At 44.7% G+C, this 27,131-nt stretch overlaps 1 protein-coding gene across 3 annotated transcripts in view; it reads left to right on the forward strand.

The window, feature by feature from the left end:
- MYO7A (myosin VIIA) overlaps positions 1 to 27,131 on the forward strand; it is a 100,380-nt gene that overhangs the window by 12,102 nt on the left and 61,147 nt on the right. For all 3 annotated transcript variants that reach the window (XM_040055494.2, XM_058419307.1, XM_040055495.2), the window contains exon 2: positions 5,892 to 5,949. In XM_040055494.2, the coding sequence (XP_039911428.1) occupies positions 5,932 to 5,949 (18 nt within the window). In that variant the 5' untranslated portion in view covers positions 5,892 to 5,931. The remainder of the gene's footprint in view (positions 1 to 5,891; positions 5,950 to 27,131) is intronic.

The following is a 27,131-nucleotide window of genomic DNA, read 5'->3' on the forward strand; positions in this document are numbered from 1 at the left end:
AAAAAAAAAGCTCTAACATGCAGAAATGCAAAGTATCTGTGTATGTAAAGCAGCAACGCTGCTCCTGTGCTGGGCTGTGTTGCTGTAGAAAGCCAGCTTAGTAGCTGTGGTCTTTTCATCCTGTAGTTATTTGGCTAATTGATTAGCAGATTTACTGTGTTCTTTTGTGTAGGAAAGGATGATTTTACCCCAAGTACCACGAATTTTATGGGTTTGAAGAGTCCAGATCTGTAGAATGGCTAGAGCATCTCTTTTTGAAAAAAAAAAACCAAAAACAAACACCAAAAAGCCAGCCAAACAAAACCCCACTACAATAAAAAACTACCAGGTCTTCCCTACAAACAGCACCCACCCCCGAGGAGAAGCCTGACGGGAGTACCCTCAAATCTAATCAGTACCTAATCCTGTGCCTTTCATCAGCACTGTAAGGCTGAGTGTTGCAGGAATAGTTAGAGAAGAAGCTGCACATCTAAAAGAGCCCTTGCAGGCTGTTGTTTAGTTGTACACCAAGAAGCCCTTCTGAGGATCCAGGGCTTACCCACTCTGCTCTCAGGTATACCTTTACATGTCAGCTTGCAGCTCCGCTTGAATTTGTCTTTTTCTCTCAGTTGGGAAGTTCCCAGTCCAGGAAGCTGGATCTGCAGCTGTACATCAAAATACACCTCTTGTTCAAGCAGCTATTCCTCTCCTGAGACCAGCATTCGCTGGAAATCTGGTAATCACTCAAGTTCTGATCCAAAAGCCGTAGGAAAGGCTTTTCTTGACCTTCAATGAATTTGGGTCAGAGCTTTTCCAGGAAATCAGGCTCCGTGCCGATCACGGTGCAGGCAGAGCCCCGCAGGCAAGCTGTGTCACGGATGCACCGCTCGCATGAGCAAAGGTAATTCCAATGTTTTCTGCGGCTTATTGCTGTTGTGACCTGCCTTGCTGAGGTGAGCGCTTCCTCGCATTCCTCACGTCATTTGTCAGCCATGACCTCAAGCTGATCCGTCTGTGCGGAGGCGGCAATTAAGGCGTAAATAAGGGAACTTTCTCAGCGCCGGTGGCAGGCAACACGTGGCCAGGTGGTGCTTGCCGTGTCCCCACATCCCCGCCACAAGAGTCTTGTGCTGTTAGCTCACTTGCAGAATCTCAGGGCGTGAGCTGTGTGTAAAAAAAAAAAAAAAATCCAGTGAATAATCTGGGCGAATTCTCATTGCTGCTCATTGCGCTCCGAGCAATACCATTGCTTTCCATGGAAATGCATCTTTTCTCTGCATTAAAGGAGATAATGGGTAATGAAACCAGAAGGCTGGATTTTACTTTTCTGGAGGAGTTAGAAATGACCATTTCTTCTTGCAAGGATGAAGATCCTTGTGCCGTGGGAAGGAAAGGTGTAAATGAATGGCCACTGCTGTAACACTTGAGTCTCAGATGAGAGAATTGCAGGAGGCCATAGACTCATGAAATAGGTTGAGTTGAAAAGGACCTTAAAGATCATCTAGTTTCAACCCCTTTGCCATGGGCAGGGACACCTTCCACTAAACCAGGCAAAACCCTCCATGTGAGCCTGTCTGTGTGGTCAGTTGGTAAGTTGTGTCTGCCTCAGGTGAGAAGCTGAAGGCAAAAACAGAGGCTGAGAAGATACTTAAATAATTTTTAACACTAAGAATTGTTTGAGCTGGAGCGAATTACCAAGAAAAGTAGTGGTTTGTCTCTGTTGAGACCTTGCTCACTGATCAAGCTGGCAGGGAAGATGCCTGTTAGTCAAGGAGAAGATGAAAGGCTGCCATATTCAGCCTGATACCTTCTGACCTGAAAGCCCTGCTTCCCATTCAGGGCTCAAGGAAGAGTGTAAAAAAGCTAACAAGCTGTCATAGCTTCCCAACCATGCCAGCTTCCAGACGGACAAAGACTAGGAGAAGTAGTATGTAGGAAGTGACATTGCTTTCCTCCTTTCTGCTCACTGTCAGCCACAGTCAGTGGTTAGACATCCCAAAGACTGGTGGGGTTTGTCAGCTTAACCACATTCAAGAGCCATTGTTTTCCTTCCTGATTGTAATCCTGCTTTTGGGAAGGAGAGAGGTGCTTGTCTCTGAGGGTTTAGGTCTGACCTTTTATTTATCATTTCTCAGATGAACAGTAAAATACAGTGGAAAACCCTTAATCCTTCTCAGATCCCTTGCAGGAGGACAGGAGGTGGAAGCAGTAGTGTGCAGAGAGCACTGACGTGTTAAATCTCTTTGCTCAGCTAAGGTGACACATGTTTCAGCCAGTCAAGTGAGGCGGAGACAAGCTGAATGAAATTCTGGGGTTTTTACAATTTAAAGTGCACAAGGTGTTCTCCAAAAGACAGGCTCTACACCAAGATGGGTACAGTTGGGGACAGGCATTGAATTTGAATGTACACACCCCTTATTTTTTTTTTTTTTTTTCCACTGCACTTGCATTCAAGAAAATCACTTAGGATGCAGAACTTCAGGAGCAAGGAATAGATTTTACATTTAGAGTGAAATACCTGAATTTCTTCTGACCAATGCCTAATAAGCAAGTGCTCTGGAGGATTAGCACTGTGGAGTGATCCCCCAGGAAGTATGGCCGGTCATGTGGCTGGTCATTCTGGTCCTGAAGTGCCAACAAGGGGCACAGAAGTGCCAATTAAAGAGATTAGAGTAGCACCCCCCTTCTTTGCGATTGCAGGATAATGGCTTTGTCTGAGTTCCTCAGAATTTATCCCTCTCAGGACGAACTCTGTCGGGTTCCTTTTGTATTGAGGAACTCTTCAGAACCAGGAAAGCCACGGTGGAGATCACTGTGGTGCAGACCTCATGCTGCAGCACTCCTTGGCTTCTGTTGACCACAGCTTGCAAGCAAGTGGTGTGTATAGTTCCGTGTCGCACATCACTCTGCATCCAGATGTAAAGTCCCTTCAGCCTCACCCCACTGCCTCCCTCAGATGATGCTCAACCAGTGATGGCCAGAAAGCTGCAAAATGAGCCATATTTACAGAATATACACTTTCCAGAGGGCTGTCTCTGTGCTGTTGTGCTACAATATGAGTGATTTGAGAGAGGCACTGGGTATGTTTTGTTTAGCCCAGCTCATTTCCCAGACCATCTGTAGAGCTGCTCACAGGATTGGGATTGAAGTGCCCTACACTCACCTGCCAGTGACGGTCAGAGGGTCCAGATGGCTGTTTTGTTCCATCAGGGCCCTCATGAATTAGTAGGCAGCTGATCTCTCTGGTGCTCAGACAAACCCAATTCTTCTTACCTACCCTTCTGGGAAGAACAGGCAGGGGAGTCTGCTGCTTCCCCTTTGGAGTGTCCATTGCTGAGCAAGCCGTGGGGAAAGCTGGCTCTCTGTTGTGTACAGCCTCTCTTGCAAAGGTATCATGAAGGCACTGACAGTGCACTGAACAAGGTCAAGCCTGGTGGCTTGGGTTCAGGCTAGACCTTCAGAAAATAAAAATAACCCACACAAGATTCTGGGCACCAAAGTCCTGTTTAAAACCAGACTGGATTTGGTATGGAAATACTCTTCCAAACCTGGTGCAAGTTTTGGAAGAGTATTCAGAATCACCACACAGGCCAAGCTTAGGAGGATGTCCACACACCAGGGAGTTTTAATGCTGGGAACCCAGATAACCGTGGAAAAGTGCTTTGCTTCAGCTGCAGCAGGACAAAAACTGAAGGAGCAGTTCTGTGACGCGGACTTGTGGCTTTAGCCCAGCCTGTTGGAATAGAAGTCCCATGCATGGTTTTTGCGATGTGGACACTCAATGGGGCCAGCTCACCTAGGTCACTTGGCTAATTAGCATAAAATTTATGCCTGGGATACTTAGGAGCTCCCTCGTTGCGTGGGATCTCTGTTTTTCAGAGAGAAAAAGGGAGGAAAGGAAATGCTAGATGACTTGTCCATAGCAGATGTCCTTCAGCAGGGAACTCCAACTGCTGTCCGACTACTCACCCCAGTGTCCAACAGCAACCCCATGATCATCATGTACAGCCCTCTGAAGAGCTTCCCCCAGTGCCTGCTCTGAGCCTGCCTAAGATTTCACCAACTACTCCCACTGGAATAGACTCTTCAGCATCCCTAGGCAGTCTGGCTCAGGGCTCGCTACTTGGCAGGGTTAGAAAGTTATTTTCAATCCCTGTGAATTAAAGAGAAGAGTAGTCATTTAATGTGCTACAGAGAAGGTTCAAACTTAGAATTAGGAGAAGCGCCTGACAGACTTCCAATTATTAAAGTGCGCACGTGATTTTCCACCATTTGCCTACCTTCTAGGAAAAGCAAAATTAATTCATTAAATATGGCCTGTGGCCAGAGTTTGCCTAGTGAGTATTTCCTAATGAACAGTGATGTCCTGGCTGCTCTTAGGACACCAGTTCCTTTCCTAGGCAGTGCAGCGGGTCTGTGGATCATATAGATGGTTTTAGCAGATGGATGTTTTCATTAAGGTGGTTGAGGGCACTTTGATAGCAAAAGCCTACAAATTTCAGTGGGGTAGTTATCTACTTCGTACATGTGGTCTGTGAAAATGTAGAGGTGGTGCAGGCAGCCTGGTGAGGAAAAGGGAGTAACTGGAAATTCTGTTGAGCCTTTACAATCTCTGCAGGAGCTAATAGAGATAAATCCTTTAATAGTAATAATAATCTTGCCTCTCTAGCTAGGACAGGAACACCTCTGTTTCCCACTGTACCTGAGAGGCTACAGAAAATTCAGCCAGCAGGATCAGCACCAAAGGCCAAGTCCCTGCCTTGCTGAATGGGATGCAAGCAGTTGCTGCTGGTGGGGAAGAGAGATCACATTCCTTGCCACGAGGAAAGTGTGTAGGGACATTATTGTACCTTTTTTTCATGAGACTGAGTTTGTCTCTTTGGAACATCCCACCTGGAGATGATTGTGGGAAGGGTGGAAAGACTTCTCCCTCCCATCCCCCTGAGAATTTTTTGCTTTTTAGTGGGGGGAGCATAAAAATGAAAATTATGGCTAAAACTTGAAACACAGTATTTAGGTTTTTATGATGAGTCCAGATTATTTTGATGCTGTGAATGGAAATATCTTGTGTCCAGCAAGATTGTCCTTCATCAGCCTTCAGTGTCCTGTAGGAACTGTGTCTCTGAGACTGAGAGCCTTTCCCTCTGTTTCTTAAGGCATGAGTATTTTTACTTTGCTGGAAAATGTTCCACACCATAAATACAACTATAAATGATTGCCATGTAGCAAGGATGACTCAGAGATTAAAAGCTGCAGAAATTAAATTCTTTGAAAGCATTTTTCATTCATACAAACCCAACACATTTAATTTTGGGAGCCATGAAATGGCCCTGGAGCAACAAGCACAAACTCAGGAACAGCATGGGACTTTCCCATGTAAATCCCACAAAGATGCAATTTGCACAACAGCTGGAGCAGAGAGTGGAAATACTCCATCCAATCCAGGTCTTAGTTTCAGGCTATGCTAGGCGACCTGATTTTTTTTTTTCCTCTCTTGAAAGCAGTTTGGATAGAAAGATGAAAATCCATCCAGCCTTCTGATGTGCTAAGGACAGTACTCCCCATCTCCATGTGCTTTAGTTCATCCCACAGGATCCAAAGACACATGTAATAAATCAGTATCTGTGTGTTTGCTGGGTTAATCCTTGGACAACTTTCTAGGAGTCAGTTTACAAAATATTACTTGCATAAGCGACCCCCAGGCCCAGTCTCATTCACCACGGTGCCAGCATTAATCTGGATGTGTTTAGAGGATTGTCTCTCACTGTCTGGAATTAATATTATGAAAGCATTGGGAGTTTCAGTGCTACTAGCTGTCTTCCACAACCAGGGCTGTGGAAATGCTGTAGGGTTGGGACAGTCCCTCTTGAGTCAGGAGGAGAGTCATTAATTGCTGACTTCTTTTGATTTAGGTTCGTTCCTGGTGATTGCTGATGTGTTTATACAGGAACCATGGTCATTCTACGACAGGTAAGCGAATCATTCCTGTCTTCAGCTTCTCCAGTTTTTTACTCCATCACCACAGGCGCTAATAAAAATGGGTTTTTATGAGGGGAAGGGTCAAGTCAGGTTATTTTTGTCCTGTCTTACTTCCCTAAAAGGACTGTTACAAGATGCAGAGATACTCATTAGCCTTAATCCTTGATTGGCTTAGAGGGAATCATTGCTCTGTGTGTGTAGTCCAGATTAACCTCACACAATGTTCCACTTCTATTTTCTCATCTGGGATGGCCCAAAAACTGTGCATGAATCCTGGATATGCAGAAGAATAAAACAGATTACAGCCTGACTTAAAATAGGATCTGGTCAAAAATTGATTTTCAGTTTCCAGGAACAGTTCTGCTTGGCTTGTGTAAAAACAGAGTCTTTGCACATTTAAAAGAAATTGAGGGATATGAAGACAGTCTGAGAGAGTTGGGTTGAGAAGAAGGAGAATAGAAGGCTCCAGAGAGACCTTATATCACCTCACAGTACCTAAAGGGAGCTTGTAAAAAAGGAGAGAAACTTTTACATTGGCCTGCGCTGATGGGACCAGGGAAGTGCTTTTAAACTAAGAGAGGAGAGGTGTAGATTAGGTATTAGGAAGAAATTCTTTCCTGTGAGAGTGGAGAGGCACTGGCACAGGGTTGCCCAGAGAAGCTACCTCATCCCTGGAAGTGTTCAAAGGAAGGTTGGATGGGGTTTTTAGCAATCTGGTCTAGTGGAAGGCATCCCTGCCCATGGCAGGGGGTTTGGAACAAGAAGATCTTTAAAGTCCCTTCAGACCCAAACTATTCTATGATTCTATCAGTTGAAGAATTGAGTTGTGTAGCAGGTCTCATGTAGATCCTGCGATAATTTAGGGCTTCATATTGTAGTGTTTTCCCTTTGTCTAGGTATAATATATCTCACTCTCAGCTTCTTATTGCCATGTCTCACCTGAGGTGGACTGATACCACATATCCTGGGTTGGGGCTGCAGAGACTTGAGTGTGTTTGTCAATACAGTTGAGCACTGATGTAATGGAGCAAGTCTAACCAATAATTTTGATTGAAATCTGTGTCTTGCGTATTAAATCTGCTTTTGTCCAGGAGAAAGCACTGGACCTTTGAAGGAACTCACATAGTTTCAGTTTACAGCACTGACACAAAGAGCTGAGGATAACTTTGAATGGAAGCAATACCAGAGATCTTGTGGAATAATTGAAACGCTTTTTATAGCATTTCCCCAGTCTGCCAGAACCTGAGCCCAACAAAAACAGGCTGCACTTTGGTAGGGGTGTGTAGGAGCTTGCTCCTCCTTCCAAAGACTCCAAGGCATTGGCCCCGTGCACAAACTGCTTGATGCAGTTTGTGATGCCAAGGAAAATGGGTGTGGAAATTGAAATGAATTCAATGAAAAGGTCAGAATAACAATTGAGAAATACGCATTTACTACTCTGTCTAGGATGGTATCACTCCAGGCTGCCTGTCATGTCTCTCTCTGGGGGTTACTCCTCTGTGGTTCAGCTACTGGATCATAGTCTTCTGTACCAGTCTGAATTCACCCTTTGCGGAGCTTTAATCAAATTGATCACCTAAAAACAAAGTGTCATTATCTAAAAACAAAGTGTCTTGTGTAGTTAAGGCTGCAGCATGCTTCTGTATAATTCTGGGCATTCTCCCTGTGGGTTCAGATGCCAAGCAGTTGCTGGCCAGTGTCAGGGAAATAGGTTTGTGCTGAATTTGTTGCTTCCTGCAGACATCTCCGCAGCATGGATAAGGTGAGCAAGGACCCTTCTGTAATGAAGTAAGGTTACCCAGTTTTCAGCAGGGCCAGTCCCTTTCTGAAGTCACTCTATACCAGTTTGTCCCATCTAAAGATCCTTTCTGAGTCACGTAGGAAACACTTTGCTCTCTGCTGCCCTAAAGACTGCTGTTTGTGTGATGCTTAATTGCAAATAGCAGCAATATTTGTATTTTGCTTCCTTCAGTTTTGCTGTAAGATTTTGGGAATGCATCTGTGTTGTTTATGACCTGTATTACATTCCAAGGAGCTTTCTCTCTCTCTCTTTTTTGTTTTTTTTTTTTTCCCTCATTCCTGCATGTACACAACATGCTTACAGTCCTGCCGTCCTACCCCTTTTTCCCTGAAAACTTTCTCCAACGAGGTCAAACAAAACCCCTAATCATCACCTGGGCTAGATGAGCACAGAGCATTTGGCCCTTACTGCTTGGTTTCTACCCAGCTATAAATCCAGGAGTTTTGAAGATGAGCCTGTGACATTGCTTCTTTTCCATTCTCCTGTCAGAACAATTCATACCTTAGGGTATTCTCCCTTAGGGAGAACTGAGCACTGAGGCCAGCGCACAGCTTCCAGCGAGGAGGAGAAAGCACAGAGAGCTTTCTGCCTGCCCAGTGCCTTCCACCCAGTAATCCAAAAGAAAAGCCAATATTGTTCCCCAGCAGGGGCCTGCAGGGAGCCAAACTTATCAGCTTTAGTCAATAGCAAATTGCTAGTGGCAAGTCTCTTTCCATGCACAAAGAAAGGGAAGATGGAAAAGGAGGCCCTCCTGAATTCCTGCCTTGGCAGCCTGACAAGTTTGTTTGGCTCCCCAGCGCAGCAGGAGCTCGTTCATGCACCTCCTGCCTGTTACTTAAAGTAGAGACATTTTTGGAGATGGAGCGGAGACAGGGAGGGTGTGGTGGTCCTGCCCTCAGCTGACTGCACAGCCTGGCCAGGCAGAGGGCTTTCCTGGTTGGAAATGGCAACAGACTGCTGCTTGCTGCATGGCTCTTTTGGCCAGATCCACCTTCTCCTCTTGTAGGCAGCCCTCAAATAACCCCCCACTCTTAAATCAAAGGTGCTGCAAATTTGCTGTTGTCGGGCCAGACCGATAGAAATCAAACCCACTTATCTGCTGGGGAATAAAATGTGCCACAAAATTTAAGTATTTTGTGGAGGACTGAGTTCTGCCTCTGGAGTTGGACTGGATGATCCTCGTATGCATCCCTTCCAACCCAGGATATTCTGTGATCCTGCAAATCTCATCCATTAAGCTAGACTTTTCAGATTACTGTATCTGTGTTACTGTAGTCACCTGACTATGTCCAGACCACATCAAGAGCAACTCTGCTGTTGCAGGTTTCCCCCATTCTTAGTGTCCCCCTAACCTGCTCCTGCAGTTGTAGGGAGAAAAGTGGAAATAAGAGCTAAAAGAAAGAGTGGAAACCTGATCCAAGCAGATAAAGGAAACCAAAGTTCAGCCTGATATTAAGGTCCTGAGGGATCAAGCACAGTGGATGCTTCACACTATAAAGCTCTTTTTAGCTCAACAGCAAAACAAGGAAGTTGTTCCAACTATTTCGAAACTTTGCAGGAGCCAAGGCTTGATCAGAGACTTCAGCTCTGCTCTCCTGGCTTGTCAGAGCTGCTGGGGAGGTGACTCTTGTGGGCAATGCCAAAATCTCACTGTTTCCTTGCTCCTATCAACTCTGCAATTCCTGTGACACCTCTGGCATTTCTTTGCATGCAAATTCTGTGGAACAGCTTCAGCTTTAAACCCCACAAGGCCTACACAAACAAGATGGTCCTTGATACCTTCATGTTTCTGGTTTTTGAGGATATTTGTGGCTTCCTGCTCTTGTGTCAGGAATGGCCTTTAGATAAAATTGTCCTTTTGCCTTCTTGCCGTTTCTCAGTGTTTGTATACAGAGTTATAGCTTACCTCCGTACCCTTGGAATTGACCAAAATCCTACAAAACCTTTTCCCCCCTGCCTTGTTAAACAAGATCTGCACTTCTCCCGTGATGGCAGCATCCCGTTTTTTCCCCATTCCAGCTTAATCTCTTTTTGTTAAGACCAGAATTGCACATAGCAATGCAGGTGAATGGGATCTGTGCAGTTTGTAAATGAGCAGAAATATATTTTGTGACTGCCAGTGTTTACACTCTCTGTTTGATGCTCCAGGGGATGTTTTCCTGTGCTGGGGGTAAGAATAGCAGAGACCAGGTTTTGAAATCTTTCACAGACACCTTCCACTTGGGCTGTGTGAGCACTGGCTTTACCTGGAGCTGACATACACAGTTTTGAGCACACATTCAGCCTTGCCAAGTGAATCATTGTGCCGTATACTTTGCTAGCAAGGAGGGAGGGGCGGGAGAGAAAAACAATGCTGTTGTAGGTCTGTTTGGGGCTCATCTGTAATCATGTTATTATAAAAAGCAAAGTGTAACTCTGCTGTTTGGATTCTCTTTCTCATAAACACTGAATAATTTAAGTCTTCTCCCATTTATGCCTCATATCTGTCTGATCTATGGGTCTGAGGCTTCCCTGGATAGCTGTAATGCAGCAGTGAAAAGTCCAGCACAAGCCAACCAAAGGGCACATTTGCATATAGATTGAAACATGAATCGTTGGGAGCCATTCATTAGTTGCAGTGCTCAAGACATTTGGCATTTTAACAGCTCTTTGCATCAAATCCTTTCCATCACGTTTATGGGACAATTAAAGTGCTGGGGTTGCTGTGTGCGGAAAACGAAGCTGTAGGCTGGGGAGATGTTCTTGCAGCGCTGTGGAATATAAATTGTGTGATGTCAAATAAAGGAAGAGCAAGCAATCTCAGCCCTGGCATGAAGATACCTTCTGAGAGAGCCTGTCTGAATTGCATTCATTCCTGCTTCTTGATACCTCAGGCAAGCCCCCAGGATCCATCTTCCCTGAAGTGTATGCACTGAAACCTTCATCTATTTGAATTCAAGACAGAGAAGGCTTGGAGTGAGAGTTGTTATATGTGCGGCTGTGTTTAGTATTGCTGTTGTAAGAGGCAGTAACAATACACCCAGCCAACAGGACATTCATTTGAGGGTATAGGAAACTTCAAAGAACTCAACAACAAATTTTTCCTTGACTCAGTCTTGGGGCCACATGCTTCCCTAGGGACAGCTCTTGCAGAACAGCTCATATATCATCTTGTCTTGCTTGATTGTAATTTTGTCCTGACTGTCAGAGCCCTTAAACATGCATATAACTTGCTGAGACCTGTCAGGTGGAGCAAAAAGAGAGGAATTCAGCTCCTCAAAACTGTCTCTTTCTCTTAAAACCTCCAACTCATCATAGCCTCAAGTGGTGCCAGGGGAGTTGAGATTGGATATTAGGAAAAAAAATTTCCTCACTGTAAGGATGGTCAGGCATTGGAATAGGCTGCCCAGGGCAGTGGTGGGGTCGTCATCCCTGGAGGCGTTTAAAAGATGTGGCACTTGGGGACGTGGTTTAGAGTGTCACGTTAACGGTTGGAGGTGATGATCTTAAGGGTCTTGTCCAACCTAAATGATCATTCTATGATTCTATAACCTGACCCTGAAGAAGCCTCACTGTATTTACGTGCTTTCTGTAAGAAAAGAATAAAATCCTGTCATGGATCTTGAACCTCACCTGGCCACTCTGCACCAGCTGGTGGAGCTGGGGGCTGCCAGCCCATCTATCAACGCCTTTTCCAGGAGTGTGATTTGGGGTGGGAGATCAGAAATCCTTCACTCTCATCCACCCTACATCTTATCCTGCTCCTAGGGATCAACACAAGTGTTGATTTCCCTTGGTCATACAGCTTTGGAGCCTCTGATTACTGTTCATAATGGGAGGAAGCATCTTCATTCCAGCTGTGCAAGCAGCAGAGCAAAGGAGCTCTGCTCCCATCCCATCCCCATGCCCTCATACCTGCCTGCCTCTGTCTGCCCTCCACTCTGTCCCAGATGTGAGAGACAGCTGTTAGCTGGACCTCCTTGTCCATAATATCACCAAAATCATATGTTTCACGTGTACTTTTAAAAATCCTTTACATAAGTTATGATTTCTTTTTGTTTCCTGTTATTTTTACTCGGGTCAGTTCTCAGGTGGGATGTATAGGGACTGACAGCTGGAGGGGTTTGAGTAGAAGGTTGACATTCAAGCCAACATGTCTGCTGTAAGGAGTGTTTGTGATGGGACATCCTCAGTGGAGTGTGGGACCATCTTTGCTGTCTCCTTGTACAAAAGGCTGTGCAGCAGGCTGGTGCCTCTCCCTGTTCGAGGCAACCTTCCTCTTCATCAAATTCCTCTTGCAAGATTGGAAAACATTTGACAGCAAGGCATTAAAAAGGGAACCCTCAACATTTCATTGATTTGGGGTTACAGACACTTCTGTGGAATGACTCTGATGTACACCAGTGAAAGTTTTGGCTCTTATGGTGTAAAATGAATTCCCTTTTCAAGACACAGCATCGTTTGCTAGCACAGAGTAGACTTGACAGCAATTTTCCTAAAGAAACCCACTTAGCTCTGGCTTTTGCAATCAGGTTCAAGAGGCTGAGCACATCTCCTGGGGCCCAGGGGAAGAAAAGCAGTAACAGACCTTTTCCAACAGTATAAATTGAAAAATGGCATTTCTTTCTTAGGAGAAAGTTGAGAAGGGGGTATAGAGAATATCTGCCAGGATGTAGTTTCCTAGTCAATAAATAAAATAGTTCCATTGAAATGAAAAGCTGAATTTAGAGACAGAATTACAATAAGAACATCAAAGTTATACTCTCCGTGTCAGACTTCAGTGCCATGCAAGTGCTTTCCCTAAAAGCTTTGTTTATATGTTTTTTCCTGTTGCATTAAAGGTTTTGATGAAATGGCAATCTCTAAGGAAAACTTATAGTGAGAATTTTTGAAGAGTAAATCTATTTTGAGTTGGTTCGTAAACGCAGCCAAAATAGACAGATAATTTAGATGTTTGTTTGAATTCACATAAGGATACTCCTGAAAAAGAATTCAAAATCTATTTAAGGACAAAGGAAATTCAGTACTGGGAGTGAAATAACCTGAGATAGGCCAGTGAGCCAGCTGCCACTTTAGATGCTTCTACTGGAGCTTTCGACAGTGGGGGAATGAGATGAGTGAGTGTGCACTGGGACTTGGGGATTTGTATTCTGATACTTTAGTGTTTCTGTTTTGCTACTTCTGGATACGTTTACAGATACTGCTCGAGTGGTCAGCAGTACAGCCCAGGTCATACAGGGGTTGTGCATCAATGTTGCAATGTAAGGAAATTGCCTTTCCCTGTTGGCCACACTCACATGGATAAGCTTCCCAAACCTGGGAAGGTAATAGGATGGGGGATCAGTCCTCTTCTTCTCTGCTTCACAAATCAGCTCTCTCTGGGAGGTGGCATTGGCAAAGGAGAGCAGCTGCTTTCTTGCACTGGGCAAAGGTCAGTCTTAAAAGTTTACAAGGAATTCATCCTCCTTAAGGCAATTTTTGTGAAAGGAGAAACCTTCATCTGCTGTAAGTTATAAGGACTTCTGTTCCTGAAGAGAAACTATTATAAAATTCTTAAGAGAGCTACAGTGGGCTGAAGTTGGGAGTCTATTATCAAATGTTCAGATTTGTTCAGACCCAGGTCTCTCCCACTTGGCATTCTGTATCCAAAATGACTGTTGCTGAACACCAAGGGACTGGTGAGCATACACTATTATTTCCCCCAAATATTTTCCTATGCTTCAGCTAATTTCCTGTCCTTCACCTCTGACTTTTCAGCTTGGTTATTTCCCAAACCTGATGTGACTTATTTAGTTAGCAGCCCCTAACGCATCTCCTTTCCAAGCACTTGTACAATGTCCTTTTCTTCTCTTGTACAATGTCCTTTTCTTCTCATCCACCTTCACGGCTGTTTTCTGAACCTACTCACCTCTGAGTTTGATACCCCCTTAATTCTGGACCAGAGGAGTATTGTAAAGTAGTATCTCATCTGACCCGTCCCGCTCTGCCCTAGGCGACCTCATGGGCCACTGGAGCAAGCAAGGTGCTACCTACCATAGATGGTCCTTTGTTGTGCCTTAACCTTGCACACTCATTTGCTTGTCCTGCCTGAGGCAATCCCACTTGCATCCTGATAGGATTGCTCCCTCCCAGCTCTTCTACCTAGAAGCAGATGTCCTCCATCCTTTCCTCAGAGCCACTTTAGCAGAACCCAGGAGAAGAAGAGATTGTGTTATCCCACGTGCTGAAGAAAAGACCAGATGATGCTTGGGTTTAAGATTAGGAAAAACACCTTTCTGAGACAGTGATTTGCCCACCGTGACTCGAAGCCTTTTGTGCAGCCCATGCAAATGCAATGTGGGCAATTTATGTGCATCCCCTACCACCCAGCCAGGCATTTTATTGCCAGCACCGTTGCTGGCAAATGACTCTTAAGGTCACACACTGCATTTTCATGATCTACAAATCACTTTGCGAGGGCATTTTACTGCTCCTTTACCCCATAAAATTGCTAGATTTGGTGTGAGGCAAACAGGCAGTCTTTGCAATTACATAGATGCTGGAAATTAAAGAACATTTGCATCCAGCAAAATGCAGCAACAGCATTAACCGTATTTCCATGCTGATGCTGTCAGCTAATTCCTGAGACATAGGTTTAATTTTTAATATATCTACGTGGTAATATTCTTGGCAGTCTCAAAATTAAAGCTGTAGGGCAATGACTGAGTTTCTCAAAGCAGGTATAAAATTGATGAGTATTATTCGTGTGAATTAATTTCCCTTCACATGATTTTGATGCCTTGGGAAGGCTGACCTGGAAGAGAGACTGGACTGACCTGGACAATAAAGTAGGTATTTATTGAAAAGCCTTTAAGGATACACCTTGGGCAACACAAGAGCCTGACTAGGGCTACACCCAAGGTGGACTTGAAATGGTCACAAAAATGGACGATTGGTCATGAGGTGTTACACTTTTATAAGCTTTGATCCTTTTGCATTTTGGGGTTTGATTGTCCAGTTACAGCTTTGGGTTGTGAAGCCTCATCCTTCTTGTTCCTCTCTTCAGTCCACCGTTGTTTTTGCTTTTGGGCCTGAAACTCGTACTCATTGTCCTTGGTCTTCGGCAGGGATTTGTTTTGTCTATCTGCTCTGTGAAAAGAGTTTACTAGCCCTTAATATGAGGCTCAGAGCTACATCCCTAGGCAGCACAGAATATGAAAAACATGAAAGTTAAAACTTAAGGCATCAGTTTGGGTTTGCATATGAGTACACATTAGCTGCCAGTTTCTGAACAAGCCTCTATGCCGTGCTAGGCTTCCTGAAACCTCCTCAAACCAAACCAAAATTTTGGTTCCAGGAGTAACATTTAAGAAAACTTATTTGTAATGTAACCCTTCTCAAAATGGGGTTTGGAGGAATATATCCCACTTGTGCAGCATATGCAGAACAGACTGTCCATGTAATAAAATATCCATGAGGAATATAAGAAGTACCCAAACTACAGAAATTATTTGCTGTGCCAAAATGCCGAGCTTATTTCTTTTATGGTTTATTCTTCTAGCTACTAGAGTTCAGGATGCCCATATGAATCTTATCTCACTGGAAATCTTACCAGCCGCCACTCCTTAAAAATTTCATGTAAGAAATAGGTCCAACTTCCTTTTCCAAGCTGTGACTATTGCTTTGTTTGCAGTGGCTAGGGATTATATGGTGGGACTTGAATTTTCAAACTGGTTTCTGGGTTCATGTGTGTAAAAAGGACTGATGTCTGGTTCATGGTCACTTTCTGAAGGCCAGGTCTCTTCTGTGTGTGCCCAACAAGCTCTAAAGCATTAGATGTAAAGCTGTCAGAGTTTGAAGGCAGCCACAGCACACAGCTGTGTGTGTCCTGATCCAACAAGTCGACTGCCTTGGCTGGATCTGGCAACTGCAGGTGTCATTTAAACAGTGATGGTTGCCCAAACCTCTGTCATCTTGTGCCAGCCTAAAAACTGCACCTCTGTTTGCAGCCTCTAGGATTTGTCTAGCTGAGCTTGCCAACTGGTCCCTTCGGACCTTTAATAAGCTGGGTTGTCCTCTGTGGTCTCTACATTGTTCCAGAGCCATCTGCAATTTCATATACTCTTAGCATCAAAGTTTAATTAAAACCCATGGAGAAATCATCAGAAACAAGTCTCCTGATGCATTTGGCAATTCCAGAGAGCTACAGCAGATGGGGCTGGTATTGTGCTGTGCAGATCTGCAACTGGTCTACCTCCTCCTTCAGAGGGACCCACCACCAGCACTTCAGTAGAGTTTTTCCACTACGGCAGGCAGAGGGATTGAAGAATCCAGGCAAGAGGTTGCAATTAGCAACCTGCTCTGAGTTTCCTTTTCAAGGTGATCTTGTACAGAGGCAACTCTGGAGTCTTCAAAACCACAAAGCAAGCAATGAAATATGGATTATATTTCTGGGGTTGATAAGTCTCGGGGGTTTTTTCCAAGATTCAGGTGGTTTTAGAGTCTTTTTGCCCTCTGCAAAGCTCTGAGCCAAACGCAAGAAAGAGACGGAGTCTTCAGGTTCTGATTTTTCAAGGTTGTGCGCTTTGTTTATTGTTTCTTATCTTACAAATTTCTCAGTGCCCCACAAAGGTCTGTGCAGCTGCTCGGGCATCTGGTGACTCCTCGACTCCTCCAGAACGGGGCTGTTGCTATCTTTTATACTAATTGTTACGTGTTCTTTATTTATCATTATTTGCCAATACCTATCACTTATACTAAACAGGTCATCTCTACTTTGACCCAATCTCTTTAAACTGCTTTGTGCCACTGTCACTGCAGAAAATGGAGTGAGGGAAGAAGAAAGAAGAAGCTGGAGACAACGACCCAAATCCTCCATCTTTCCCCCATTCACTTCAATACTAAAAACGCAAACCTACTGTTTTCTCACCCTGTGATAAGCTAAACTACAATCTTTCACACTCTTGTGGCTTGCAATGCCTCCCGCAGTGCAGGAAGCCTTTCCCATGGACTGGGATCAAAGCCAGTGTCCCTCTGGGCTCTGGGCCAGGGTCCCAGACCCCCCTGTCCAGGTCTCTGACCCTCCAGGGCAGCCAGAGGAATGCCCTGGACTCCAACAGATAAGTACTTGCAGGATTCTTTTGTTTTCTATTTCATTATGAAGAAAGAACCACGTGCTTCACATTCTCAAGACTTTTTCCATAGAATCATAGTATCATAGGATGGTTAGGCTTGGAAGGGACCCCAAAGATCATCTCATTACAATCTCCTTCAACGGAAAGAGACATCTTCCACTCAATCAGGTTGCTAAAAGCCCCACCCAACATTTCTGGGTTTGGGATTGCCATACCTTGACTGGGCAACCTCTTCCAGTGCTTCACCACCCCCATTGTCAAGAATTTTTTCCTGATGCCTAATCTAAAACTAATTTAAACTCAGGGTTTTTACATCTTGGAGTGTCTTTTCTCCTTTTGGAAGGATACCTCTTGTATTGCAGCATCTCTGCACCTTTGTTGCTGGCACCTAAGGGGTAAAGACCACTACTGAGATGTTTTGAATTGCATCACAAGCATTGCCAGCATGGTTTGTTTGTTCTCAGTTATGCTTTCTCCTGCCATCCATTCCTCTCAGGGAATGGCTTTCGGGGGCTGGCTTTTTAAACACACCCCTGAAGTAGTCAGCTTTTCCCTTCAGCAGTCATATCACAAACTCCCTCAAGGTGCTGCTCTCTGAGGTGCAAACTCACCTCTCTCCAGAGCCCCTCACTCTCCTTGGTAATCATCACAACCCTCAGTGGGTAAGCATAGATGGTGTGCAAAAAGGACAGGTCTGCTCAGATCTGGTGTGGCAACAAAGGAAAAGTAGCATTACTCCCCTTTTGTTCAATATTTACAAAGAAGAGATATTCTGTTTATGTCGTAGGGTTTGTCTAGACAGATCAGTGTGAGTTTGGCTAATGCAGACCCTTAGCACAGGCACATTTCTGCTGGGAAAATTGCATTTACACGAGAATAGACTACTTCTATGTAGGAAAATAATGTATTTGCAGTACCATTAAGCACTTCTTTGTACTAAGTCTGCATCTTTGTTTATGCAGGAATTGCTGTGCAGATTACAATTGGTCCCACATCTATTTGATACACAAGAACTAATTGCAGGCTAGGTCTCACTGAGGTGGTGAAAAGGCAGGGAGGAGCAAAGGAGAACCTGAAGTAAAGAAATTGAGCAGAAAGAATCTTCCCACAGCGTGGAAGATAAAGCTAAAACTCTGAAAGACAATTTGACAGGTTGCGTGTGCAAAATAAAAGATATTTTTATTGCAGATGGTGGAAAAATATTACTTGTTTCCAAAGGAATAAAATCAGCCAAAACAATTAAATTCATGTGGTTGTTTTTAGGCTTCTTTGAACAGTCTGCATGAGCCGGGATTAGAAACATCCCTTCCAATTTATATTTCTGCGTATAATCTTCTTTTTTTATTATTTTCCCCCTTAATCAGTACTGTACAGTGTAATTCAAACTGTCCTTTCTGTGAATCATTGTGATCTTGAAAAGGCTCTATGCCTCAGAGGCAGAACAATGTTTCGTGGACCTTCCTATTTACCTCTACCTGTTACATAGTTCTGTAGCTCTCAGGCTCATCAGCTGGGATTCTGCTTTTGTGAATCAAATCAAACAGTTCCCTCTGCCTTCATCCAGGGAATAAAGCTCATCCATGAGTGTGGCGGAGCCTCCACCAGCTCTGCTCAGTGATGCCACAGCAGGCACCTTGCAGGCAGCAGCTCCACTCCCCAGCCATGCTGCCAGCTCTGTGTTCTTGCTGCTCTCCCTGCTCCTGCGCTGGGACTCTGCTTTTTGCATGGGGGGTCAGTTCAGGGACTAAAACAGCAAAACATTTTGCAGAAACACATGAAAATTTTGCTGCTGGTGATGCCTCAGGAAGGCTGACCTGGAACAGAGACTGGACAGAGCTAGAGAATAAAGTAGATGTTTATTGAAAGGCCTTTAGGGAACATCTTGGGCAACACAAGAGACTGATCAGGGCAATACCCAAGGTGGACTTATAATTGTCACAAAAGTGGCCCACCAGTCACGAGGTCTTACACTTTTGTAAGTTTTGATCCATTTGCATATTGGGGTTTAATTGTCCAGTTACAGCTTCAGGTGGTGAGATCTCATCCTTCTTGTTTCTCTCTCCAGTCCACCGTTGTTTATGCTTTTGGGCCCGAAACTCATACTCATTGTCCTTGGTCTTCAGCAGGAAAAGGATTTCTTTTGTCTATCTGCTCTGTAAAGAGAATTTACTAGTCCTTAATACGGGGCTCAGAACTACATCCCTAGGCAGCACAGGATATGAAAAACATGAAAGTTGAACTTCAGGCATCACTGGGTTAATGCCCTGAACTGGTCCGCTGGGAATCAAATCAAAGGAAAAAAAAATCACAGATTCTTTAAGGCTAATCTGGTCCAGGGCCCTTACAATGAGCACAGGCATCTTCAACTGCATCAGGTTGCTCAGAGCCTTGTCCAACCTGATCTTGAAAGTTTCCAGGGGTGGAGCATCCACCACCTTTCTGGGCAATCTGTACCAGTGTTTTACCACCCTCATTGTAAATTAACTTCTTCCTAACATCTCATCTAAACTCTCTTCTCTTAGTTTCAAACCGTTACCACCTTTTCCTGATAAAAAGTTTGTCCCCTGCTTTCTTGTAGCCTAAATCAATCCTACTTCAACTTGAAACAATTCCCCCTTGCCATATCATTACTCGCCCTTGTCAAAAGTCCCTTTCAGCTTTCTCTTGGATCTTCTTTAGGTACTGTGGAGGCTCCATGGTCTTCCTGGAACCTTCTTCTCTCCAGATTGAGCACCCCAGCTCTCTCAGTTTGTCTGCATAGCAGAGGTTCTCCAGCCTCCTGGGCATTGTCACGGCCTCTGCTGGTCTCACTCGAACAGATCCATGTCCTTCTTATGTAGGGGGCCCCAGAGCAGATGGGGTCTTACCAGAATGGAAGTGAGGGGAAAGAACGCCCTCCCTTGGCCTGCTGGCCACACACTGCTGAGAATGTAGCTCAGGATACAGTTGGAATTCTGGGCTGCCAGTAAACATTGCTGGGTAATGTCCAGTTTCTCATCCATCCTTTCCTTCTCAGTGTTGCTCTCGACCCCTTTATCCCCCGGCCTGTATGGGCACTGGGGGTTACTCTGACCCAAGTGCAGCACCTTGCACTTGTTGAACCTCATGAGGTTCCCATGGGTGCACTACTCGAGCTTGTCCCTCTGGTGCCATCTCATCCTTAGAGCTTGGTGGCATCAAAGGGATGGGAACACATAGCTTACTGGTATTGTCCAACCTTAGGGACCTGTTGGAACCAGCATCCCTCCCAAACTATGCTTAGAGAAGGAGATGTCATTCCCTTAATGCCATCTTCCTAAAACTTGGCATAAGGAGCAACGTTCATTTATAGAAAAAATATCCAAAGTATTTAATTCTGGATGGGCAAGGGCAAGGAATTTCCATCATGCCTGCTATTGCAAACTAAGGAAGATTTAGCTGCATCCTTGGTCTTCTGAGGGTGGGGAGTTGACTGTTCCTGGCAGATTTGGAGTGGATATGAAAGTTCCCAGAGTGGTACCCGGAAACCTCTTACTCCAAGGACCTGAAGGAATATGTCTTGGTTAAACAGTACTGAGTAACATGCTCCCATCCTAAAGTGCTCCCCTTCTGAATCCTCCTGTTTTTATTTTCTCTCAATCCGGTTTTCCAGATTTGTACTTCTTATGATTGCTCTGTAGTCTTCATTTGGATTTCTTCCATTTGCATTTAGGACAGGACCCGGGCATGGGGCTAAAAGGCTCAGTCTTCATTTCCTGTTCCACTTCTGCATCTTAGCAGATTTTTCAATCACATCCCAAGCAGCATCCATCAGCTTTTTGTATGAGACCTGATAGGCAGGGCTCTGGCATGTCTTTTGGGTGGGTGACACCCAAGGACAGCCTAATCTTCTTGTAGCATCAACGGATTGCCGGATTCTCCACTTCACCCGTGACAGTAATGCCACAGGAGTCACAGATTAAATCTTCTATCTCCGTGTTTGTCTGCATGCTTAAACTCCTCTCCTGAGCCAAGAGGTCCCAAACAGTCAACAACAAGCTCCTTGCCAAAACCCAGGGAAGAGGTCAAGCATCACTGGGAGCTGAGCCTCATTACACCACACTAGGTTGCACCCTGGTAAATCTGACTAAATCCATCATTTTTGCTCCCAGAGCCTTTGACTATCCCTCAGCACCAAATGGGAAAATGTTGGGATGAGTGCCACATTTGTGGGAGGTTTTTTTTCACTCCTGTCAGTATCGGAGTTACAGGGTGAGTAAACAGTGCATCACTTATTGAATTATTTAACAACTCCTCTTGCTTCAGGAAGCCTTTGTGTGTAGCTCGTTACCTGGGCTGACAGCTGGTACCTGATGTGCTGCGAGAAATTGTGAATGGAATCTACTTTGAAGCAGGAAAATTATTAGTGTTACCAGCTACCAGCATGTGCACTTCTCCTCTACGTTAGCATTTGTTATCAAGCAGAAATGCAAGCTTTTTCTTCCTTTTCTGCCTCTTCCTGATGATAGTGGCAAATGCACAACTAAAGATGAGTGCAAAGAGTAGCGATGATCAGTCCTGATTCTCCCTTGGGTTGCACAGCTGTGAACCCAGGAGGAGCTCCATTAAACTGAGCAGGGTACACCAGTGTAATTGAGAGCTGAACTGAATCAGGTGATATCTAGAGGTGATGATAAGTGTTTTTAGTACAGCGTAGACATTCTACTGCCTGAAGGATTCAGGTAGCTGCTGCAAGTCCTAACTGGCATAATCAGCTGCAGTGCACCAGCACATGTGGATTTCAGCCTGCTCTCTAAATCAACTGAAATTTGGAGCTGGGGGAGTACACTGTGTTTGCACTGGTGTCATGTGCACTAAGGATTTTCTTTCTTCCAAGATGAGCAGGAAAGGAGTAAAGGACTCAGCTCTGGAAACTTGGATATTTGATTTTTACTGTTTCCATTGGGGGGAGAAAAAAAAAAAATCGAACAAAAAAACCTGCACAAACACACAAACAGGTTTGTTTACATCAGTTGTCAGAGGTATGGCCCAGAGATAACATTTGGCCCACACAGTGCATCAACAGTCATTCTGCAGGGTATCATCTTTCTTATTTTAGAAAAGCAAGTTTTAGAGCTGCAGAGAGTAACTTCTGGACTGAGTCCATAGATAGCCTCTGCTAACCACTGCTTTTTCCATATCCTTCAGCAACTTACCTGATTTTCAGCCTTTAGGATTTTCAGTATCCATGCAATGGGTAGGAGCCACCTTAGCCAGCCTTGGACACATGTGCTGTAGTTTAGTAGCTCCAAACTGTCCTCCTCACACACTCCTTTAGGTCAGCATCACCTGACCTAGTTTAATTACCTGCTCTGGTGACCATAGAAGTTCCTCCTTTTTTCCCCTTGAATGTAGAATAGGGTAGGCTAGGCTAGGATATTTTGTTTGAAAAGGATGATCATCTAGCAAAGGTCTGGATGTCTTGCTGAGAGGTGGACACTGGGTTAGTTGAGTTGTACCTGACCTTTTGTAACTTGGCTTTTCAGTGCTAGCTGCAAAATTATTGATTCAAGAACACTTCTTCAGCCCTGGTAGTGTCTGATGAATTTTCTTTGGGACTGAAAAAAAAGTCTGGGACAAAGAAACCCAAGTTTTCATTAAATTAGGTGTTTCACCTGCTGTGAAGGTGCTTCCTGCAGCTGGAATTTCCCTTTTTTCTCCACAAGTAAGGTCCATGCCACCTCAATAGTACTTAATGGGATCTCAGGCCTCAGCAGCAGTGTACACTTATTGCCTGTGTCACATCAATTATTTAGGATAAACATTTACCCCTTACTATGAATATGCACAAAGCGTGTCACAGCAGGACCTTGATCTCAGCTGTGCTTGCTGCTGCAGAGGTGTAGTAAATCATCAGAGCAGGGTCCAGCATGGCTCTTCTGGCTCATACTTCTGTCTCTGCAGGGAAGGGTCTAATGTTACCCCAGGGAGCTGTAATCTAAACCGGATGGCGTTGCTGACAGGTTGCCAGCCAGCTAAAGGTTTATTTTCCTCCACCGTGGCCCTCCCCTTATTGTACTAAGTGTGTTTATTTGTTTCCCACATAAGGCATAGCCCATTCCCTTAGAAAAAGCAGGCTTGGTGCTGTTTCTCTGCCTCTTGATGCACAGAGGAGGGAGGCTGGTTTCCAAGCCGGGTCATCCCTTCCAAGGAATGGGGTTTCCTGTTTCCAGGAGGCAGCGCACTCAGGTCATTCAGGCAGACCTCACTGCAAATGTCAGGTGTCTCTGGATGACACGTGTGACTCTGCCTGAGTGTCTCCAGAAAATCTGCTGCTAGCAGAGGAGCAATGCAAAAATTATAGTGGCAATGTGTGAAATTACAGATCTTCAGCAGCCCCAGTGCCAGGAGAAAAATGAGCACAGTCATGTAATAGGACTGCAGAGGCAGGATTCAGCTCTCTACGGTCCCATCTGTCCTTTGGATCCTATTCCAAGGATAACCTAGGGCAAATCATAGCAGTCCTTTGCTCCTTAGCTTACTCTTTGGCAGCGCTGGGATACGCAGCCTCAGAAGTATGGTACAGGGTATGGCTGAGCAACAATGGCATTGTCTGCTCCAGTGCCAGGTGAGATAAATGCTCCAGCTGCTCTCCTGGGTCTGCTGCTCCCACACTGCTCCAGTTTCTGTGGCACAGCAGTGAGGAAAGGTGTTCTGGTGAATAAAAAGCCCGACTCAAATCCAGAAAGCCCATCCTATGGGTCCCTTTATATATATTTAATCAGTATTTCCTTCCACGTGGATCCTCTCATTGTTTTTTAGCTTTGATTTGACATCTATTTTCTGCTTTCTAGGGGAGCAAAACTGCAGTCATTTACAGCACTGTGTGTTCAGGTCATGCTGGAGGTAGACATCTCCCTTGGGATCGCTACATTCACTCTGCCCCCCTCTCCCTGCATTGCTGTCATGCCTCATGTACATTTTTACTTACTTCTTCAGTGGGCATCCATCTAATTAGTCTTCACCTGGCTTATTATCCATGAGACATGGTCTCTTCCTTACTTTCCCTGCACAGCTACAAGAACTATACACTTTTTTTGTCCCAGGGCTGTGTAATCCAGTTTAAACCTACAACCTCACCTGCCTTTTGGGCAAGGGTTGCCTGGCTGTTGTCACTGCTGCTCATGGATGAGCAGAACTAGCTCATTCTGAGTTCAATGTACCCATCATCTGCTGTTGTCCTTGGAGACTGTGTCCCCTGAAGGGTACCTATGAAGCCCTCCTTTATCTAAAAAGCTTTCCTCCAAGCATATAAAATCACGGAATCGTTAAGGTTGAAAAAGACCTCTAAGATCACCGAATCCAACCATTAACCTAATGCTGCCAAGCTTACCAATAGGTTGTATTTGTATAATACCAAAACCATGTCCCTGTTCTTTGTGGACAAATGGATTCCAAACCCCATGGAATCAAGGCATGAGTAGATCTTTGCATTAAAACAGTGATAAATGAGAATGTCTTAGCAGCTGTGCTGTTTTATCTAGTCATGCATTGCTCTAGGCTCTATAAATTAATGGCACTGCTTTAGATTCAGAATTTTAATGGAAGAAATTGGGGCCGAGCTATAGTCGTCTGAAATTCTTCAAATGACCAGAAAAAGCATTCCATAGATGAAAATGAGACTTTTCAAGTGTATCTAATATAGGACAAGAGAAAAGCAAATCTGAGGTGATGGTAAAATGCCTTGTGCTCTTGCGGTTTGATGAGTGGTCCTGATTAGTCCTTACTAGAACAGTCCTCCCTATAGAGAATGAGTGATTGCAGAAATGGGTCTGTGGAGCTGGCAGGTGTAGAGTCAGTGCAACCTCATTAGCTCTGTGGTCCTTGTATTGAGCACATTTTCATCCTCAGCACGGGCTCTCCTCTCACCTATGGGCACGGAGGCAGTGCTGCGCTGAACACCTTCCACTCAATTATTTAAAATTCAGTTGCTATGGATCTACTCAAGGCGATCAGTTTAAAGAAAATGCAGATGGCCTCTGGTTTTGAGTTCCCTCTGCGCTTTGGTTAATTTGGTATGTAAAGGTATTAGGTTAATTAAATGCCATGTGTTGCATGGGGACTGACTGCATTTGTGGATTAATAAGTATCCCAGAGTGTTCTGTGCTGAAAGTCCTCAAGCTGGCAGACGGTTATTTCACTAAGAAAGGAAGGCAACAGAGAGAAGTCCTGGGGAAATGAAGAGGTTTCCTGTTAATCCTGCAGTTGTTTTTCCAGAACGTGTAGTTGCAGTGTCCTTCAGGTCCTTGACTGAGTATCAGCCCTTACTGGAAAGACTGGAAGAATTCAAGTGAAGAGAAGCAAATTTGTACAGTTTGCTTTGAGATCCCCACAGGGCTGGTCATATACAGTGAGCGTGTCAGCTGGCCAGAGGAGGACCAAGGCTGGTGCATGGAAATTTTCCTGCTAGGAGAAGATCTTTACCAAGAGCCATATTGTGAATCAGGTCAGAGGGTGTCCTGTGAGCAGCAGGCATGGTCGCGCTGCAGGTCTAGAGCAAACCAGCCACCGTACTCGGGCATTCATGGTGGAGTACACGTAGAAAGCAGAGAGAGGGACAAATAACACCGCAAGGTTTCTGAGATGTTGAAGAAGAAGAAAGTTGTTTTTGTGCAGCCGTGCCCTGAGGTGGTGGAAGATCAGGAGAGAGACCAGGGCAGATGGACGCTACTTCGCAATGTCAACCAGGTCCTGAAGCCCACGACCATGTTAGCGGTAAGATAGGGGGTCCCAAGCCCTGAGCGTGGCTGGAAGCTTTCAGGCTGCTTTGAAATCTCTCTTGCTGTTAATGGGATCCTTGTACTGCTTATGCCAGCTTCTCTCACCTTTCTCCTTTGTCTCCCCCCCAAGCACTGTAGCTCCCCCGCAGTGCAACCTTCTCGCTCTTCACATTTGGAAGCTCCTCCTAAAGATCCTCTTTGTGAATTGTGTGGATCTGTGTGTGTGGTGTTTCCTCCTCTTGCACCGCCGTTTGGTTGTCACTGCCCCCAGTTTGTGAGGTCCTCAGGGTCTGCCCCAGAGAAATTTGGAAGATTTTTCTAGTTTGGAAGGGTACTAAAGCCCACTGGCTGCATTGAGGAGGAAGAGGCTGAGCATGTTGATACTGTAAAGGGTCTGGTGGTATTCTCACTTCTCCAGTACTCTGTCATGTGTTTTGGGAAATAAACTGCACCAGTGCAGGCATGAGGCAGGTTATGCAACTCACAATGCACAGCTGGTAAATGCATGAACCACCCCGATTTGCCCTGAAATCCCCAATATATCTGCTGGGTTTGAGGCTGATCCAAAGGTGATTGCTTCAGCAGAAGGAATGTAACTGACTTCCACGGGGTTTGTATGAAATTGATTAAAGTCAGGAAAGGAAATAGGTCGGCACTCCTAATAAGTGATGTTATTTTATAACCCCCTCTGACCTTCCCGAGCTTACCAGCTTAGCCCATCCCGTAAGACTTTTTTCACCAGTATTAAGAACTGCACTTTAATGGGTTTTAAAAGAGCAGTTTGAGGAGACGAGCACTCTGTGCATTAGGCAGACAAAAGCACAGAAGTTGTCTTAGTGGTAGCAGAATATCAATTTACCTTGGGGAGGGCAGACTGTCTTTTATCTCAGCTGTGCGGTAATACGCCATGTGAAGCAGGCTGCTTTTACAGCTATTCAATACTAGAGATTTTTTTGTCTTTTTCAAAAACAGCAATACAGTTCTTGGATTTTTGATCAAGAGCAATTTTTACAGAGCTGCTAAGGTGTTGGAAGGGTTTTCTGCTGAGCAGAAACTGAGCAAGCTGTCTCATCTCTTGCTGACACCTTGATCAGGTTACCCACCGTGTGCATGAATTTGCCCAGTGATGCAGAGAGGATAACAGTGCTGAACATTCTGAAATGCTTTGAGAGTCTTGGATCAAAGGAGCTAAAAAATAAATATTAATATAAATGGATTTATAACGTATCTGCTCCTGACACTGCCTTCATTGCTTGTGATTTTTTTGTGTTTTTAACTAAGTTATGAGACGTGAGGATGAGACAGTTAATGAGAAAAAAATATTAATATTATATTTTTATGAGCTGGATAAAGATACTTAGAGCTGTAGCACAACCCTCTGAGGAAATGAAAACCCAAACTAAGGGCTGGATCCCGAGCTCCATGAAAGCAGGATGACTTTGTTGATATCCTAGTGGAAACCTCGTGAGCAGCTGCCAAGGGTTGAGTCTGACACAAAATGGTTGGGAATTCCTGGTGTGTAGTTTCTCCATGTGTGGATCC

The sequence above is a fragment of the Hirundo rustica genome, chromosome 2 (assembly GCF_015227805.2).
Source record: "Hirundo rustica isolate bHirRus1 chromosome 2, bHirRus1.pri.v3, whole genome shotgun sequence".
Lineage (NCBI taxonomy): Eukaryota > Metazoa > Chordata > Aves > Passeriformes > Hirundinidae > Hirundo > Hirundo rustica.